This window comes from Talpa occidentalis, unplaced genomic scaffold (assembly GCF_014898055.3).
Source record: "Talpa occidentalis isolate TD23 unplaced genomic scaffold, MPIMG_talOcc4v2.1 talOcc4.7, whole genome shotgun sequence".
NCBI lineage: Eukaryota > Metazoa > Chordata > Mammalia > Eulipotyphla > Talpidae > Talpa > Talpa occidentalis.
The window spans coordinates 103,691,284-103,710,376 of NW_023605083.1; the positions used below are offsets into that span (position 1 = coordinate 103,691,284).

The 19,093-nt window shown below is 54.0% G+C and overlaps 1 protein-coding gene across 3 annotated transcripts in view; it reads right to left on the reverse strand.

Moving 5' to 3' along the window:
• Positions 1-500: 500 nt before the first annotated feature.
• SEMA4D (semaphorin 4D) overlaps positions 501-19,093 on the reverse strand; it is an 83,133-nt gene continuing 64,540 nt past the window's right edge. For all 3 annotated transcript variants that reach the window (XM_037494515.2, XM_054689569.1, XM_037494516.2), the window contains exons 4-17: positions 15,943-16,276; positions 14,351-14,496; positions 13,826-13,888; positions 12,101-12,199; positions 10,729-10,822; positions 9,999-10,112; positions 9,094-9,245; positions 7,922-8,097; positions 7,675-7,831; positions 6,473-6,695; positions 5,549-5,664; positions 3,878-4,050; positions 3,745-3,791; positions 501-2,923 (exon numbers count right to left, since the gene is read on the reverse strand). In XM_037494515.2, the coding sequence (XP_037350412.1) occupies positions 1,998-2,923; positions 3,745-3,791; positions 3,878-4,050; positions 5,549-5,664; positions 6,473-6,695; positions 7,675-7,831; positions 7,922-8,097; positions 9,094-9,245; positions 9,999-10,112; positions 10,729-10,822; positions 12,101-12,199; positions 13,826-13,888; positions 14,351-14,496; positions 15,943-16,030 (2,574 nt within the window). In that variant the 5' untranslated portion in view covers positions 16,031-16,276 and the 3' untranslated portion in view covers positions 501-1,997. The remainder of the gene's footprint in view (positions 2,924-3,744; positions 3,792-3,877; positions 4,051-5,548; positions 5,665-6,472; positions 6,696-7,674; positions 7,832-7,921; positions 8,098-9,093; positions 9,246-9,998; positions 10,113-10,728; positions 10,823-12,100; positions 12,200-13,825; positions 13,889-14,350; positions 14,497-15,942; positions 16,277-19,093) is intronic.

Consider the following 19,093-nt stretch of genomic DNA (forward strand, 5'->3'; position numbering starts at 1 on the left):
CAAAGACCACCCTGTGGCCACAAAGCCTCAAATCGTTAATATTTGGACCTTTGGAAAAGGTTGGGTAAGCCCTGCCGGCCAGAGGACCAGCTCCAAGCTAACTTAGTTTCACTGCAGGTCAGCTTGGCTGAGGGACGCAGTTAGGAGGGCATGCACGTGAAGGATGCTCCACCCCCAGACAGATGCCCCACTCACCTGTAGCCTGGCAGAAGAGGTGGAAGGTCCCCAAGGCACGCACATGTTGTGCCTGGTCGCTGAGCAAGGGTGGCAGGAAGGCGACCCGTGGGCTGCTGTCAGGCCCCAAGCCTGAGGTTGGCCAAGGGCTTCGGGGAGAAGATGAGCCAGGGCCCACACAGGACAGGGAGGAGGACCCCAGAGGAGGGAAGGGCATAGGAGCAGAGGCTGGAGACAGAGGACAGAAAGAAAGAGGCACTGAGGAGAGGTTGACAGGAACACGCACATGCCAAGAAGGGGAACAAGTGCAAGAAAAGTAAGCGCTCCCGGCTGTCCCGGCTCCACCTCTACTGCGGCCCAGTCCTGCCTGTAACACTCCAGCCCCACCAGGAATACCCTGTGGGAGCAACGTCCAATGCCTCAGCAAATCACATGCCACGTCAAGGATATAAGTGTCTCATTTATTCATTTACTTTCCAAATGTATACAATTCCAAGTAGAAAAATAAAAACAAAGTAAATCTTATAAAACACAAATGTTTACACCTAAACGGTTGAATCCTATCATGCTGGAAGATGAGACTGTCCAGACGGGCACACAAAATTCCAGTTTATTGCTCCTTGCCACAGACAAAAAGGCTCCTCTTCTGGGAATTAGGAAAGCGAGAGGTCGAAGTGGGTCCTGGGAAAGCCCCGTGTGCAGCTCTGGAGCAGGTGCTGGGGAGCAGGTCAGCAGTGTGGCCTCTGCAGGTGCTGTGGGCACAGGCTTGAGCTGCAGCTCTGGCTAGTTGTTTTCCAGCTATGGACAGCAAAGGCAGCCCAAGTGGGAAGTCTGGGCAGGCAGTGGTGTGCGGTGGAAGCCATAAGAGCAAGGTGAGGTTGGAGGACCAGGATCCTCTGGGTGACATCTTGGCTGTCAGCATGGGAGGATTTCTGGCCGGGACGTCAGACTTGTGAGCTGCTTGTTCCCAGATACTGGCTCAGCCTGGCTCCAGCAAGCTGGCCAGGCTTTCTCCCTTGCTCTGCCCCACCTGGTGCAAATGGACAGTCCCCCACTGCCTTCTCCTCTTCTAAAGAGTCAAAACCAACATAGAAGAAGTACAGAAAGAAAATCTCTCTGAAAATGAAGTTTCCCTCAAGGAATGAAACTAAAAAAAAATTAAGTATGGTCAAGAGATGGTGTTGTCTACATTTCTATAAGCAGAAAGAACGCATTTAGCAAAAATAAGTTTATCCCTGAGAATCTGAAGCAACGTAAATCATATCTTATCCTAATAGAAACAAAACCCAGAATAAAGTCCATCTTCTAAATATTAAACCATCTGCTTCAGTAATTTAAAAAAAAAAAAAAAAAAAAACAATGACCTAACAGACAGACCAACACAATTATAGCCAAATCCTAAAACAATCACGTGAAAGAAAAAAAGGTTTGTGCCCATCTGGACAACAGGAGATAAGTTACCAATCTGATAAACTAAAACGTCATTTCCAATCTGGAATTAAATTATCTTTCAGTGGCTGCTATGGGGAGGAAGGGGGTTGGAGCATGAGTCTTCCCAGGCCAACAGCAGTCCAGCCAGCCCCTCCACCGCACAGGTCACTCAGCCAGCACCACTGCCTGCAGGACCTCGGACAGCGCTCCAAACAGCCAGGGGGCCGGGGGTGTTCTCGCCATTTTTCCAAAAAGACAGAGATACCAAGTCACAAGCTCGACCCAAGAGAAGAGACACAGAAGACTGAGGTTTGCTGACACAGGCTACCCTACACAGCACTGGACGAGGTCACGGGACTGCGAACACAAAGACCTATCCGTGGGCGGGGCACTCAGTCCCCGTCCGCGTCGGAGTCGGCAAACTTCAGCTCACACTTGACATCGAATGGCCTGTCCTTGACCGGCAGGTCGTCAAGTCTCTGCGAGTCCTCCCTGTCGGTGGGCACTCTGCTGGCCATGGTGTCCTGTTCTGTCTCGTAGCCAGTGTCCAGGGCCGGCTTGGGCTGCCCTCCATTCTGCTGTGAGAAGCTGCCCTGCTCCACCAGGGTCTCCTTCACGCTCTGCTCGCAGTCCGAGAAGTCGGACGTGGGCTTCTTCTTGCCCAGCAGCACGGCAGAGCGGAATTTTAAGCACTGTGCCGGCAGGTAGCCCTTGTAGCAGTTGTAGGAGAAGAGGCACAGGCAGAGGAGGAAGAAGAAAAGAAAGAGCAGCATGAGGAGGCGGTTGTCACTGGACTTGAGATACAGCGTCTTCTCCGAGTGCAACTGGGGGACCGTGTTGATGACAATCTGGGGCTCACAGGACGTGCTGGTGGGTGTGGGGCTGGAGGGTAGGGCGGCGGCACCGGGTGAAGGGTCCCGCACAGCCGGGGTCTGGGGATGGGAGCCCTGGGTGGGCCCCGCTGACTCTCTGGGGATGAGCCTACTGCTTTCGGTCTGGATGGCCGGTGAGGTGGACAGCGTTGGGGTCCTCGAGACCACCTTGACCTCCAGAACGTGCTTGGCCACCAGCTGCAAGACCGTCTTGTTCCTGACCTTCTCCTCTGACAGGCATTGGTACACCCCACTGTCCCCCTCCGACAGGTTGAAGATGAGCAAGTTCTTCCTTCCCACCAGGCTGTACTTGGGGCTTTCGAAAGTGAGCACACCATTCTGGAACTTCCACACCACCCGCGCCAGGTTGGACTTTTGGGAGCATTTGAGTTCTGCCGTGCCACCGTGCTTGAAAAAATGCTGCCGGTACGGCTCTTTAACTTTATCTGGAACATCAAAATAAATGTGCACAGTGTGAACAACCCCGCTTGCCATTTCACTTCCTTTAAAACTAGGTAAATATGCACAAGAAGACATAAGAGGTTCCACCCCCTGGAGCAACATGGAATCTTCCAGAACAAGTAAGGTGATAAAAACATGCGTGACTGAAAAGCAAAGATGAGCCCTGGGTGGCAGCGCATGGGGATAAGGAAGCTGGAGGCAGCTCTGAGCAACGGAAATCCCATATGTCTCCCTGGTATCCTGAGAGAAACTCATAGGGTATGGGGGCGGGTGGGGGAGGGAGGTTAAGGGTGCAGTTGGGGGCATCACTGAGTCAAGCATGACAGGCGTCCCTAGTGGCCCCGGGCCACATCAGCCTCTCAGTCCTCAGCCTGGCTTAACCAATGACAGCTATTGGGTCAGGGATGGGAATACGAGTCCAGGGGTGCATCTGTCCACAGTGGGGATACCCCAACTTTCCCAGAGGTAGAGGGGAATGAGGATTGACTGTTCCTGAGCTCCATTCCCCCGTTCATGGTTTGGGTTTTGTGGAACAAGCCCCGTGCTAAGCAAAGAGAGATGCAGCTCGAGAGTGGATGTGACAGTTTTGAGCAGAGAGGGCTTTGCAGTGAACACACAGGCTACATGACTCCACACATTCTTCTCTGCAAGAAAGGGGTGCAGAAAGATCATGGGTCTGGCACAGAAACTTGACCTCTGTTCTGAGAAAGGAAAGCAAAATACAGGTCACAACACCAAAGCATCGTGAGATGGTTACTCGACCTTGCTGGCCTGTAAGGCAGCAGAGGGAGAAGGAGCCACTTACCGGGGCAGGCGGACACATCCCCGCTCATTTCCTGGACGAAAGACTCCCTGCAAGACAAAAGGCACAGAGGTCACGCATGCAGTGTTTTCCCTTGGGGAGGAGGTACGTCCACCAGCAAAACCCCGGTGGGTACCTGGTGGGGCTGTCAATTTCATGCAGGGTGACGCAGGAGGCTGTGGCGGGGCTCCAGGCGCAGTAGGGGTCCCGGGCCAGCACGCAGTCCTGGCAGGTCCCATGCTTTCCACAGAAGGCCACTGGGGCCTGGACCACGCCTGAATTGGAGCCGGCGTAGATGAAACTTCTGCCCTGTGAGTGTGGAACAGATGTGAAGGGTGGGCCTGGGGCAGTCACAAGCAGTAAGGTGACAAAGTATCTTTCTCACTACGTGGAGGAGGAAAAGCCTCCTTACCTGGAAATGGAGCAAGGCTGGGCAGACCCAGATAAGCCAGAATGAACAACAACGTGAGAAGAAGCAGTGCATGGCTTCTTCTCGGAATCTGCACGTTGGCGCAGGGCACCAGGCCTGGTCACAATCCCTCCCTCCATCTCCTTGGCCACCAGAGTGCCTCCCTTCCTGCTCTTCTTTAGCGAAAGGCACTCTCAGATGCCTCCCTGCGAGGGAGAGCCACTGGCCCTGATGTCCTGGGCCTCACTCCAACCAGAGGCTGAAGGGCACAACCTCAGAACCCAATGTCCTGCCTGAACGGAGGGCACTGGTGTGCATACTACAGCTGTCACCAGGCTCTGAATCCAGCAGGGGCTGCTGTGAGGGTTACGCTAACAGGACGAGGGTGGGGAGTGGACACGATGCTTATAATGGACATTCACTGACCATCACCCACAAGGAAAGAATACGCAGGCAGGGACGTGGGCGTCCACGCTCAGAAGCAGATAGCAGAGCAGCTGGTCCAGGCAGGTTGAAAGGCTGCCTCTTTCTTCAGTGAACCAGGCCCCAGAACCGCCTCAGTGGACTCAGTGATGGCCATCGTGGACTCAGCATCTACTTCCTTTGCCTGGGAGCCTCCCTTCCCACCTCAAAGTCCTACAAGGACCTCTTGGTTAACATCAAAAGATTCCCAAGTTCACAAAGAACTCAGTATTTTAGATTCAGACGAGACATAGTCTTTATCCTTAGAGGACGTGTTCAGGGTCAGCTGGAGCTCAGGTTCCTACTGTCCCCCAACATCTCCTGGCCTGTGATGCACAGTCCCCAGGTCACAAGCCCACCTGAGCACAAACAGCAGAGGAAGGAAGTCCCCTCTGCAACGTCAGCACCTGCAAAGCTCAGCATCCACTAGGGAGGCCTTGCGGGCTAGCCATAGCACCTCGCACGACAACAACAGACCAGCCCGACGGCCCCCAGAGCCTCACTCACTTGCTCTCTGCCTTATAGGAGACATTTGGGACCATGACATAGGAGAAAGCACCTCAAAGACATGACACTCTCTGCTCAGAGGTGGGGTTCTCAACCCTGACCATTCACTTCCCCACACTGTGTTAACACCACACCTGCTGATGGGGTCTTAGCCTTGTCAAGCTTGGGTACAAGAAGGTGTTGTCACAGGGCAGCGTGCCTCCCACAGCTTGGCAGGTTGGCTCAACAAACTCGGGTAAGTCCTGCCAACTCTAATTTAGAGGAGGCACAGCTCCCAGGTTTGCTTGCGTTTAGCCCAAACTCCACACTCGACCACTCAGAGAACAACTTTGAGAGCCAGAGGGTCGCTCTTCTGGGCCACATGGAGCAAGGGGTGTCTACCCCAGCTGGTGTTCACCACAGGCCACACTTCCCATCCCGGTCACCTGCCTTCTTGGAGGAGAGCAGCAGGGTCTGGATGGGCTCTAAGTCCTGGAAGAGCTGTGTCTCTTCAATGATGTGGACGTCACTGCCCAGGCTGACGGCCTTGTGCAGGGCACCCTGGTCTGCAAGGTCAAAGCACAGGTCAGTGATGCGCCTGTAGGTGGGGATAGTGCTGGCACTTCCGGTCACAGCAGTAAATGGTCCCCCTTCTCAACTCACTCCCTCAACAAGATACTCAGTAAGAGATGACACTTTTACATTAGAAATAGAAAAGGAGTGGTCCTTGGCAAAATAAACAACTGGAAACCTCAATGGAAAATTAACGTACCATTGTTAACTCCACAACCCTTTCAACAAAGCCAACACTGTACCATCTGGCTCAAACTGGTGGCATTTCTTAGGCTCCACCAGCCCTCTGGGGGTGTCATCCCATGCGGGGCCCCAGGCAGGGGAGCACGGGCCCTCTGTCTTGCTAGAGGCACTGCCAGAAAGCAGCAGTGCCCCGTCAGCTGCTGCACCCAGCCCAGCCACCACCCTCATCCTAGAGGCTTGTTTTGAAGCCACAGGCTACCAGGAAGTTATGCCTCCCTGACAGGTCAGGGCAGGTCTGCAACCTGGCTGTTGGTGTGCTCACCTGCAGCTGTGCGCGGGGGGGGGGGGGGGGGGGGGGGGGGGGCCACCTGGGCTCCCTCTGCACCAGACCAGACCCACCAGACCTGAACTTCCGGTTTTGAGCCAGGGCTTGAAGCTGAGCCAGTGCCCAGGTGGTCTGAAGGTCACAGAGATCTGAAGCCACCCAGGTGTGGCCACCTCTCAGGAATCCTTCTACTTGCTAGTTAAGAAGCTGCTGGGGGTACATGGGGAGGTGCTGGCTCCTCACAGCAGACTGAGTTGACTTTCCTGGGGTTCCTACCACAGGCCAGGACCCACCTGTGCTGAGAAACATGACATCGTAGTGAGTCCCATCCAGGGCCTTGGTCCTGTCCACCACGATCTGAGTGTAGTTCACATCACTCTTGATGAGCCGGGGCTTGTTATCTGCAGGGGTCACGGAGTCATCCATCAGAGGGTGGTCTTTGACAAACTGCAGGGTCTTGTCTGGGAGGTTCAGAGAGCTGGAGAAGTTGGCTGCACGTGCCGCATGGTTGATGCACTGCAGGGACAGACCATCATGTCAGCGGCTCATCCTGAGCTGGGCACACTAGCTGGGGCCCAGGGAGCTGCAAAATTTGGGGATTACATGTGATTTCTTGAAAAAGGGGAAAAACTGAGGTGACCTTCTCCCAGGAATCTGAAGGTGCTTCGAAAGTATTTGGAAATGGTCTATCTGTAAGATATGCTTGTATTTCATGACAGTGAAGTACTCTCTCCATTCATGCATCAAAAAAAATGAATCAAGCTCTTGGAATTAAAAGTAAACATGAACCACACTCAACAGCCTTCTGTGAGAAGATTGTTAAAGTTGCTAAAAACAGCCTAATTCTGAACAGCTTAACAGAGCATGAAGAATTCTTTTCTTCAGCCCTTGCTCCCTGATGTGTGTGAACTCACGAGCACAAGTGAGCAAAGTCTTACTCAGCAATCAGCATGGACAGAATGAGGGCCAGGGTCAGCCGTGCACCCTCATGGAGGGGAGTCCCTGCCGGGGAGCGAGCCCCAAGGACCAGCTACTCTGCTGGGGTGACGGCCCCACACCAGCCCCAGAATGGACAGAAGCCACCCAACCGGCCTAGAAATTCGCACCAATTTCAATGGAAAATTCTCTAATTTTAGGAAGAAAAAATGTGACTCATAGTGAGGATCAGACAGTATAGCTGATCCAAACACAGAGGCCTTTGCCAAGAAATCGTGTGTTTCTCTGCAGAAGCAGAAAATGAAACAGACCTAATTATGTTAAGTAATGCCAACTTCACAAATACCCCATGCAGCCAGGGCAGGCTTCTGGTCTGGGCAGAATGTGGCAACAACAGCTATTACACAACTCGTAAATGAGCAGAACTCAGAAGGAGTGGGGTGTGCTCACAGCCCCGGGGTGACGCCTACTCCCCATGGACTTGGCCCAGCACTCCATAAGCACAGGGACACCGCAGGGCCATCACCAAACCCTCTGGCCACGCTCGGGCCCCACTCACCGCCCCGGGCCTCGGTGTGGGCACGGGCCCGTTGTAGCGCACCCACTTGGTGTGGGACTGCTCCACCGTGGCGCTCTGCATGTACTTCCCGCGGGAGAAGACCGCCTCCACCGTGGACAGGTTGTAGGCACACACCGCCGACAGCCCCACGTTGTTCCTGGAGAAGAAGGGGTCACTTGAGTGCCCAAGGGGGTGGAATGTAGGCAACACCTTCCTCACACACCCGCCTGTGGAGTGAAGCACTCACAGCTGTGGGGTGAAGACCCCGTAGAACACGGGTTCCTTCAGTTCCGGAGACTTGAGGATGAAGACGTCCCGCAGTATGTTGAAGACCAGGCTGCTGTCCGGTCTGGCGCATATCAGCCTGGCCTTCAGGAACGATGTCCACTTCTTCTGCAAGGTCCTCAGGCCGCCCTGGTCCCCCTGAAATCCCAAAGATACATGTGGTCTAGGAGGGCAGGCAGTGGCCTGCAGTGTCAGCATTGTGGCTAGGTCAACCCCAAGCTGGCTGTGCCTGAATGAAATGCAGCCGAGGCTGAAAGAGAAAGCAGACTGCAGACAGCCACGTGGCCCATGTACTGTGTCCACGTCGGCTCAGATCCTGCGCGTTGTATGGATGAAAACACAAACCCAGCACACAAACTCTTGATGAAAAATCATTAACTGCACCTACAGCTGTCCAGTCCTGCCCCAGTTGCACGGCAGCAGGTGGGCTGCTGTCCTCCCTGTCACAGCTTAACCCCCTGGCCTGTGTGCATCTGGCTCATGACCAACAGAGAGCAAACCCTGAGCCAGGCTGGCACACTCATGACCCCCAGGCCAGCCCAGCCAGTGTGGGTCTATCTCCCCAAAAGGCATTCCTCGTGGAACATTAGATCTTTCTTTCTTCTCCCCCAAGTTATCTGCTTGGGACATACCAGGAGAGCTGGTGGTGGTCAGGAGAGCTGACCACCAAGAGAAAGTGTAAAACATATGACTTGGTCTGCAGGAGAGACTGTGAAATCTGAAAGCAAAAGAATATAAAATTGAAGCATCCTTGTTCATTTTGGACACTGTGAAAACAAGCCCTCTCCATCTGTACAACGGGGTGGTGAGAACCGGTTCCAGTTTCAGCAGAATTTGGCTAATAGAGGGGAACAAAGCTAACAAGTTGGGGGAGGCTTGAGGGAGGCATGTTAAAAATGGGCCTCCAGTCACACATGGGGTGCCAAGACCCCCTCGGCCCCCAGGGAGACCACAGCCTTCTGAGGAGGTTGGCCTCGCTCCTGGCAGGCCCCCATCTGCACTGACATGTGGAACAAAAGAATGAAGTGGTAGATGGACATTTCAGAGCAAGCCGGAGCCTGGGCCAAGGGACTCATCTTTCAGACATGATCAATGCAAAGCTGGACCAGAAAGGAACTGGGGGAGCAGGCCTACCTTGCACACCCTCGCTACTCTCGGGATCAGCAGTTTGAAGACAAACTCATACTCTACAGACACCTCAGTGAAGAAGAAGTAGACCCTGTCATCCCCGCCATCGGCACTCTCTGGGCTCTCCCGGATCACGTCAGCAAAGACGAAGCTGGGCTCTGCAGGGAAGAGACACCCTGATTACTGCATGGAGGGGTCTAACATCCTTGCAAGCATGGCACACCCCACACCCCAGTGTCCTGAGTGCCAACAGCATGGAGTCCCAGATGGTGCCCATGCTCTCCCCTCTCAGCCTTAGGTATCTGTCATAGGGTTCTGCCATCTGCCCTCCCTCCCTCCCAGTTCACCCCAAGCACCCAGCCTGGGAACCCTGGGAGCCGGAGCTCACCATGCTTCAAACTGACAAACTCTGACCTCCAGATCCCAAAAGCTCTGGCTGCCCGCTGCCCAGCGCTGAGGACAACAGCTGTCCCCATGTCCCATGTCACCCATCTTCGAGTGTCCGGGTGGATTAAAAGCCCAGGGCCCTGGCTGGCACCCATGAGAAAAGTCCTCAGTGCACAGCTCGAGCCACCTCCCCCAGGAACCCTACACAGACACGCCCTCAGAGCTGATCTGGTTAGGCTCCCGGGCACACAGGCGAGGGCCTCTGCACCTTGATGTCACTCGGGACACAAGGCGGCCTGCCCTAGCCTGAGCTACATTCTCCCTTTGTGAGTCTCCCTGATCCTGTGCCTCTTAGCAGAGAAGAGAAAGAAGCCCTGGACAATAGCTGCCCTGTGCCCGTGGGCAGCCCTGGCTGCAGACGCCCTCGCACGAGGCTGGGAGACAGCAGGGGAAGTACAGTGGGGTGTGAGGACGGAGCCACCACAGGGCAAGACACACCTTCCTGCAGCTGCTGGGCCACTTACCATTAAGCCAAGGTATCGCATATTCTGTTCTCAGGGGACTGTGTGAAGAATGTCGGGAGATGATGGGTTCGCTTCCCAGAAAGTTATACGATGTCCCAGAATAAAGATCGCCATCTTCAGCAGCCCAGGAGGAAAGAGGAAAAGGGAATTAGCACCAGCTGTGGGGGGTGGGGGGGGAGACTGTGAACCAGCCACGAGCCCCCCTGGGCAACGGAGAGACCACCACCTGCCCCAGGACGCACTTTTCTGCTTCTGGAATCTTCCCTTTCATTTCCTTGACATACATGATTTTATGCTCCATGTTCAGCTGTATTTTGTGAGAGCTGGGGCAATAACTAAGATGAGCCAGTCACTCCAGGCCGTAATAAAATAGTGAATCTAAAGTGGGTATTCACGGGCCTGTGGCCTGCTCGCCCCAGCTGCCCGGACATTCTAAGGTAGGATGCAGCTCCCCACAGACTCCCCTCAAAATAAGTATATACTCAACAGGCCCAATAACTGGAGGATTTTCACAAATGATGAATTTAACATAACCTCCCGCAAATCTAACCGGCGGACTGTAGAAGTGCCTGGCAGCCTAGAGAGTCATGTGTTCAAAATGGAGGGTCCAGGGAGGTCATGTGTGAGGATGGTGAATAGGGAAAGGAAGCAGAGGGAGGGCTGCTGAGGGGGACGGGGACCAAGCTCCCTGCCATGCCCTTAACAGATACCACAACTGCGTGCGACTCACCAACCATGACCGACGTGTAACTCTGAGCCGGGTCAAAGGGACACCTGCCTTTGCCATCTTCATTTCTCCCCAGAAATGTAAAGGATGTTAAGTTCTACAATGGAATAAAAGAGAATATCACAATGTGCCTGAATCTCAGAAGTAGTGTGCAGAAACTCGACTTTGGTGGTGACGGCCACGTGGTGTGTAAAGATTGCTCACCGGAAATCTACGCAGTGTTACAAGCCAACGTTACTTCAGTTTAAAAAACACAGCCTTCCTGGTGGCGCAACCTGTTGCGCCACCAGGGAGGCCCTGCTTAAGTCTCAGCACTATGAAGCTATCAGTAGCCACCGCAGCACAAGTTCGATCCCCAGCCAGGGAGCTACCCACATGGCACAGCAGACCTCTCCTGCCTCTCCCGCTGCTCCCCTCAGCAGTGTATTTCAGTAGATCTGCCTGTTCTGCTCCCCACTCTGTCTCTGGTGAATCCTCTCACCACCCACACCTCTGGCCTGCACCACAGCTCTTGTATGCATAAATAAATCAAATAAATCTTTGAAAAACAGCTGTGTGCATGTGCCATGTCACCACTCCTGGGAGGGGCAGATTCCAGGAACTTTGGGTCAGTGGGTGACTGGACACCACCGGGTGGTGACATCCCAAGCCAACCCAGCCAGCTCAGGTTGCTGTGGAGCAACCACAACAGGCAGATTCAAGCACGACATTGTGTCTCAGTCTGGAAGCCGGGGGTGGGGACGGGGAGCTTCAGGGCCAGCAGCTGAGGCCCCCTCCCTGACTTGCGGGTGGCGCCTTTCACTGTTGTCCTTACATGGCGAAGAGCGCTCTGGAGTCTCTTCCCTCCTATCCAGGCACCAGCCCCACTGGATCAGGGCCTTGCACTATAGCCTCACACTATGGCCTGTCACCTTTATCACCTCCTCACCTTTATCACCATCTCAGATACTGTCACAGGAGGTTATGGTTTCAGCATATGAATCTGGGGGAGTCACATTCAGCTTATAACACACATGAACCAAGAACACACAATCCAGGAGGAGCAGACCATAGCTAGGCCTCTCCCATGAAACACGGATAGCATGACGACAAGGAAGCACGTGCAGGACCCGGGCACACCAGTGCTTCTCCCAAAGGCCCCCAGCTGCTCTGACCACAGAAGGTTGGTCCCAGGAGTCCTCCCCTGGGCCACACCCTCAGTTATGGAGGTTTGCATGCAGGACCCCAGGCTCGGGTCCAGTGAGGCAGCAGTGGGCATTCTGAGGAGCTCAAGCTGCCCCTTCCCAGAGGCACAAGATCCTTGGTCATGTAGAGCAGAGGCCACAGCGGCCAACCCTCACATGGCTTCTCCAGCCAGGGTGCTGCCCGAGCTCACCAGGTGGTCACAGGTGGGCTGGAAAGCGTTGGTCCCACACACATAGAGGGCGTTGGCGCTGAGCGGCTGCAGCACTCGGATGTAGTTGAGGCATTCTGTCTACAAGGGAGGGAAATGCGCTGTCAGCCCCTGACACCCCACTCTCCCAGCTGTCAAGCCTGTTCACTTCAGATCCGGCCAGGCAGGTGTGCCGCACTGACCTGTCTCTGGTGTGTACCCCATCCTCCTCTGCCCTCCTAGGCTCCCTTTACCACACACTTGACTGCCCCCCAGCGCATAGGGACAGGCTGAGAGATCCACTTCAGCCCTGGACACACCAAAAGCTGCGGCTAGCCTGGGTGCAAGTGATATCATGCAGTTACTTCTACCCAGCAACTATCTGTTGGCCAAAAAGCATGCCAGTTGACCTCTAATCTTTCTGGAAACACCCACAGTAGAAAATAACATCTTACTTTCCCTGAACATACCAACTTCCACGCTGCCAGAGTCAGAGGCTGCACACTATGCAGGGTCCCCCTGTCCTTTTTAGAGGGATCCCACTCTCCATGCCCTCATGCATAGAGCTGGGGAGACTGTTTCTCAGGATGGGGGTGTGTCTGGCCCACCCCACTCAGGTTGGGGGAAGCCAGGTAAGTGAGGGGCTGCGAGCCTGAGGCTGGCTTCCCATCAGGATGGCCCGACAGAACAGCAGCTGCCACGCAGGCACTGTTCACTCTTCCAATGAGACACAACACTTGGGTTTTCTGTTGTATAGTCTGAAATTATCTCTGCTCAGGTTTTTTTTTTGTTGTTGCTGTTGTTTTTTGCTATAACTGTTTTTAAACTGGCTGGCAGTAACTCATCATCCACCTCCCCCACAAGAACTGGGAGGCCCCTGTCCAGGCCCATGTGGGGCCGGCAAAGTTCTTGGTCTACTTTTGCTGGAAGACAACTCCCAGCATGACCTGTTATTACATTGCAATGCCAGCATTTTTTTCTCATTTCCTAAAGTAACTTTGGACTTAGGGATTTAGTGAAAGCGTTTAGCACTCTGCTAAGAAAGTTCAGCAAAAAGAATTTTAAGAACCTTTTTTTCATTCTTTTGAAAATTAGCCAATTGTAATTAGCTGAAATTTACCATAAGCTGTTGTTCTGACCAACTATCAAGGAACTTGGGGCTCTTATACCCAGAGAAGCTGACATGGGCCCAGCTCAGTTGGGGGCATACTGGCCCAATGCTCAGTGCAGGGGCCCAGAGCTCTGGAGGGGTGGACACTCAGCCAGTGCTCCCTGAGGGTCTCCAAAACCAAGGTGCCCGACTTCTAGAGCAGGAAATCTCAAGGGATGGGGGTTGCCACAAATCAAGAAATCCTACAGCAATTCTTCAAGGTCTAAGGCTGTTGGGGTGTTGAGGAGCCATGAACCCTACATTTTACATCTGTAGGTGGCAGGGGACACCAATTGTTTTCTGTAGTCAAAGTTTAGGCCATCTGAATAAATTCAGTTCAGTTCAACTTTAGAAAGTTGAACTTTCTATTTCTCACTTGCCTAACTTTATCTGGCACTCGTTTTGAGGGACACCACCTCCCTGCGGGGGACGGAGGAGCAGGACCCTGCAAGATGGGCCCTAGCATGGTCAAGCCTGCACCATGCAGCCCGCAGGCATCTCAGATGCAGCAGCCTCGCAATGCTGAAATAACTAGGACATTCCCGTGACAGGCTTCTGTAGTTTGCAAAAGAAATTACCTGTTTGGACTTTCCCTTCTCTGCACATCTTGCTTGTTTATCTTCTGAGACCTTCCAGTATGCCTGTTGGGATGAGTGAGAGTCCATTTCAGTGCATGTCTGCCCTTGAGGAGGAGACACTAGAATAAAAGATGCTCAGTTCACAGAGCATGTGATGGCAGGTAAAGCAGGTATTTCCCGACAGAGCAGTGGTTTCAGGAGCCTCATTGCACGCCCTCCACCCTGGAGGTTTGAGATTTTTCCATAATAAAACTTGATGCATAAAAGGTAAAATGAGGCTGGTCTCTGGGTGACCTAGGAGTTGGGGAAGACAAGGCTTTGGGGGACAGCCCCAGATGGGACTGTACACAGGGTGGGAAGAATTATTCTGGAAGATGGAGCCCCGGGAAGTGGGCAGGTGGGAGGCTATCCCCTGGACACAGGATATCTGCAGGCTGGCCATGGGGCCAAGACAGCCTGATCCCAGGGAGGGGCCAGTGTCCTGCCATGAACCAGCAGCCGGGGAGTAGGGAGCCCATGTCCTACCTCATGCTGCTTCTTGGAGATGTTCAGGGCGCTCACAGCAAACACAGCTTCCCGGGCACCCACATACAATGTGTCCCTGTCCTCGCTGAGCAGCAGGGCTGAGTAGTTGAAAATGCCTGGCTCATGGAACTGCACCAACTGCACCTCTGGGGGGAGAGTTAGCATCAGGCACCCCTGAGGCCAGACATACCCTGTGTGTGGACTCATTCCCTGCAGTGCCATGTCCCAAGCACCATGTATGGATCCTCTGCTACAGCCAGCTCCTTGGTAGAGTCGAGAACTCAAGCTCCTCTGGGTAGAGCAAACTCTACCCTACCCTCCCACCCTAAGACAGCCAACAAATGGGACCCAGAAGGCCAGAGCCCCATGCTGAGCAGAACACTGCCAAACTCCCCTCCCTACTCACTCCAGCCCACTCCAGTTCCAAACCTGCACACAGTGAGACCCCTCCAAAAGCATGACTCCGGAACAGAAGCCCTTAGTATACATGACCTTGCAGCAACGGGACAGAGCCTCCCAGCAAATGAACCCCCAAGAGTATGAGCCCCCAGGATGTGAGCTCCCCACACATGACCCCAAGAGAACGTGATTCACTTCCCCAAGGCATCTACAGGTCAGATACCTCCAAATGCTGACATTGGCTCCCTCTGCCTCCCATCAGACTCCTGTCTGTGCAGGTTTACTCATCCACAGACACGTAGTGCGTAAAGAACATAACTATTCAGGATCATCTTAGGAAAAAAGCGATTTACCTCTAAACCTTTAGAAACCCAATTTCAGTGACTATATGCCTCAATCCAGCGTTTTCAACAAAAAAATACCCAAAACTTACAAAACAGAAACAGGTGTTTTCCCCTCACTTGTTGGCTAATTGCATCAATAGCTATTTGGGAATATGAGCAATTTAACAAATAGTTACTTGGAACTAATGTAAATGCACCAGCACTACTTTTAAGGAGGTGTTTTTTTCTTTCCTCCAGCCCAGCATCAATTTGAGCGTGTTGAATTTGCTCTCCAATCTACTGGTTTTGTTTAAGGGTCAGTGCTGGGGCTCTCTGCTCCCCTCTCCCTGGTTGAGGTGGCTGACAAGGCCCTCCGCACCCACCATGTTCTGCAGCAGACAGCTCTCGGCTGCCAGTCCACCTTGCTCAGGACCAGAGGTATGTTCTGGGTCCTCCCTGAAGCCTGGGAGACCGGGGATCCAGGACCCCCAAGTCCCCCCAAATACAAACAGATGAAATGGACACAAATGAGCTGCAACTGAAACAAATGGCTGAAGATCAGTCCCACATACAACCCAATGTCTTCATGCTGTGGCCCGTTCTCAGGGGCCAGGCCACAAGCCAGGTGTGGGCTGTGCCTGGACATAGCCCCAGACCATCAGGCACAGGGCAGATAACTTTCCTTTCAGGGGTCCCCCTGACTCAGAAACTAAATCAGCAGGCCCCAAACAGTATGTGAGCATCTCCAGCTCTGGAAGCATCTCATGGGCAGCAGCGAGCCAGCCACCGCTCCAGCCAGAGTGGGAGGGACCCCAGCCAAGTGGGTGTGTGTAGTGCCTCTGCACTGGGCGTGCAGGCCACCATCCTCACCTCTGTGTCCCCAGGTGATCCTAGGCACAGGTGCAAAGGCCACTGCTGTCCCCAGCACCACGGCGAGCGCTAGGAGCTGCATCCTCATGGTCAGGGTCACAGCTGGAGGGCTTGGGCAGCAAACACTCCTGGGCAGGGGAGGCCGGGCAGCAGGGCACCCCTCAGAGCCCCTGCACAGGGACCAGCAGCACAGCTGGGAGCTGGTGCGCAGTATGACTCCCGAGGACCCGCATTTCCCAGCAATCCAGAAGGGTCTCTCTCACCACTGCAAATGTCAAGGGCCACCCTGTGGGCTTCTTAAATGGTGGCTTCTTTGTGGTCTTCAGAAGAAATACTGGAAGAAAGTAAAAGGAAGGGGTTACAAGCCAGACATGTGGTCACAGTGTCTGCTTTCTGTTTGCTCAGTGTTCCCCCACAGCTGCCTCCTCACATCCCTGGCCACCGACTCCAAGGGCACCGAGGGGGACAGTCCATGCAGACACACAGAGGAGTGGTGCCAGAATTAAGGGGTCGGTGCTCCCCACCCTCAGGCTAGCTGGGATCCAGACAGACATGGGGACAGGGCCCAGCATGGGCCAGGGACACTGAGGAATGGATACCCTGCACCCTCCCTGCAGGGCTGCTGAGTCTAGTGGGTAAGGCAATGGAAGGGAAGGAAGCAGAGTCGGGGTTTCAGTTTCCCTTGAGACTCCCAATTCCTGTAAAGCTCACTGAAAGGACAACCTGAGTAAAAGACCAGAGGCTGAAATGCACACCCATGCAACCTTCCTGTGAGCGGTGGCTGCCTTCCTGCAGGGAGTGGGGCTGCCCCCAATGGCCCTCTTCCTCTAGCCTCCCTGGAGAAGCCTGCAGGATGGGAACAGGGTCGTGGGCATTGAAGGTCCCTGGACAGCCATGCTGAACAGATAAATGTGAGGAAGGGGCTGCAGATCTCTCAACACCCAAACTCTGGCCCAGTCCTGGTCACCTGCCAGTCTGGGTCATCTAGAAGGTTCCTTAAAGTACATGCCAGACCAGGGAGGTACTTCTTCTGGCAGGGGAATACCAGGGATTTGACCCTAATGTGAGGGCATAGCCAGGATCCCAGCAAGACTGACAAGGAACCTTTCCCCACTTCTCAGGAAGGTGCTTACATCAAAAATGCCAGCCCATGCAGAGGTAGGCCCTTGCCCACAATGTTTGGAGAACGCAATTGAGATGCCACCCTTCACAGATGTACTGTCTTCAGGGAGGTCCCACATGGGGTCTATTGGGGCCCCATTGCATCCCTCACTGTTCCCTTTTCTACAAGATGGTCGAATAGCCTGGCCCCTCCCCACATGCCTTCCCTTATGTGGAAACCCCTGCAGTCCTCCCTGACTTACCTTCCTCTACCCCCATCAAGCCAACCACCTCCAGGTCTATCACCCTGGGCGTGTCTCTGGAACCTTCCTCTCATCCCCACCACTTCCTGACTTCACCTACCTCGGGGTGTCTGACAGGCAGCAGATCCCGCCCTCCCCAACAGTCCTCCCCCAGCTCAGCTTCCCAGGGCCCCCACAATCTACTGTCCACCAGCACCTGTCCAACTGCCTGCTGCTCCAGACACCTCAGGCCAAACCAAACCTCCCAAGAGAGTTTTGGGAGGAGCTGACTTCCTGTTCACTTAGTCAAGTCACTGCCCCAGGAAGCCTGCAAGGTGCCTTCCTCATCCTCCCCAGGTCTCTAAGCCCCTGGAATCTTGCTCTGGCCCCTAAAGCTTAGCAGACAGAATGGCTCAACCTAGGCAGCACTCTGGACTTAACAGGCTCTTCTGTATTTTTATTACTTGTGTGCACTGGCAACCCACTGATCCGTTCCACTCCACACAGGAAGGCCTCACTGGGGACTTGCCTCATGGGGAGATGCTGGTAAGAGAAGGGCTCTGGGCTTCACCTGCCAGCCCACCTTCCTTGCTGGGAGGCCCGCTGCACTTCCTCTTTCTGGCCTTAAGGCATGCTGGACAGGCTGCCCATCCACCCAGGGAGCTCCTTGCTTCCCCCAGGGACTGGCACATCCTGGGCGGAAATCACACCCCTCTTTCATAAAGGTGTTATTTTCAGCTTTGCTGGTCCTAGAGTCCCTTCGGCAGCTTGACAGCAGGCAGAGAGGACTCCTACATGAGTGAGCCTGGCCAGGTGCCAACACAACTATTTACAGAAACAGGCGCTGGTCTGCAAGTCAAGCCCTGCACTAGGGATCCATAGGGACAGTCAGTCCAGACGCCCCCACAACAAGGGCGTGACCCTAACTCTAAATGCAATACCAGATGCAATAGGGAGCCAGGAGGAGAAACTGGGAGGGGAAGAGGAGACAGCTTCTTCATGGAGTAAGGTGTGGGAGCTCTCTGCACAGAGCCAGCTCTCAGAAGCAGCCTCCATGTGGGAGACGAGGTACACACACACACACTGCCTTCACCCAGCCTGGGGCGAGGGGGCTGTCCTCCACCACCAATAGGGGAATGAGATATGAGGCGGCTCCTGTAATATGGGGCAGGTGAGTTCTCTTAAGCGGTGTATTCTGGATATGACCCACTCAAGCAATCCTATGGGGCGCCTGAATGTTAAGTACTCCCACAGAAATTCTATGCATTCGCCAGACACCGAGGCCCTGGGGAAGAGCTGCCTGTGAGAGGATGCTGAGAGCTCACTGAGTGCCAGATGCCCCACCTGCCTGTCCCCAGGCTCACTTCCACCACCAGCAGCCCCATCTAAGCAGCACGCACCTCCAGTCTTGCCTTCTCCCCAGCCTCCTGCCCCTTCCAGATCACTGGTTTCCTGCCTAGTATCCAAATCCTTTAATTCTCATTAGAGAAACTCGATTTTACTTGGGATAGCAGTGTGGTCACCTAAGCACACCCACCCACTCCCTGGAGGCAGTTCTGGCCAAAGAGTTGGAAACAAAGTTATTAGGTAGGAATTCCCAGAGAGCTCTTTAAAGGACACTGACTCAGCTACTATGTGATGTATGTATGTATGCATGTATTTATCTTTAGCCTTTCCTCTTTTTGCTTCCTGCAACTGAAATTTGATGGTTAGAGCTCTGGCAGCCACCTGAAAAGCATGAAGATAAGAGCAGCCAAGTGGAAACCCATAAGAGCCAGGGGCCCTGACAACACAGCAGAGATTATAAA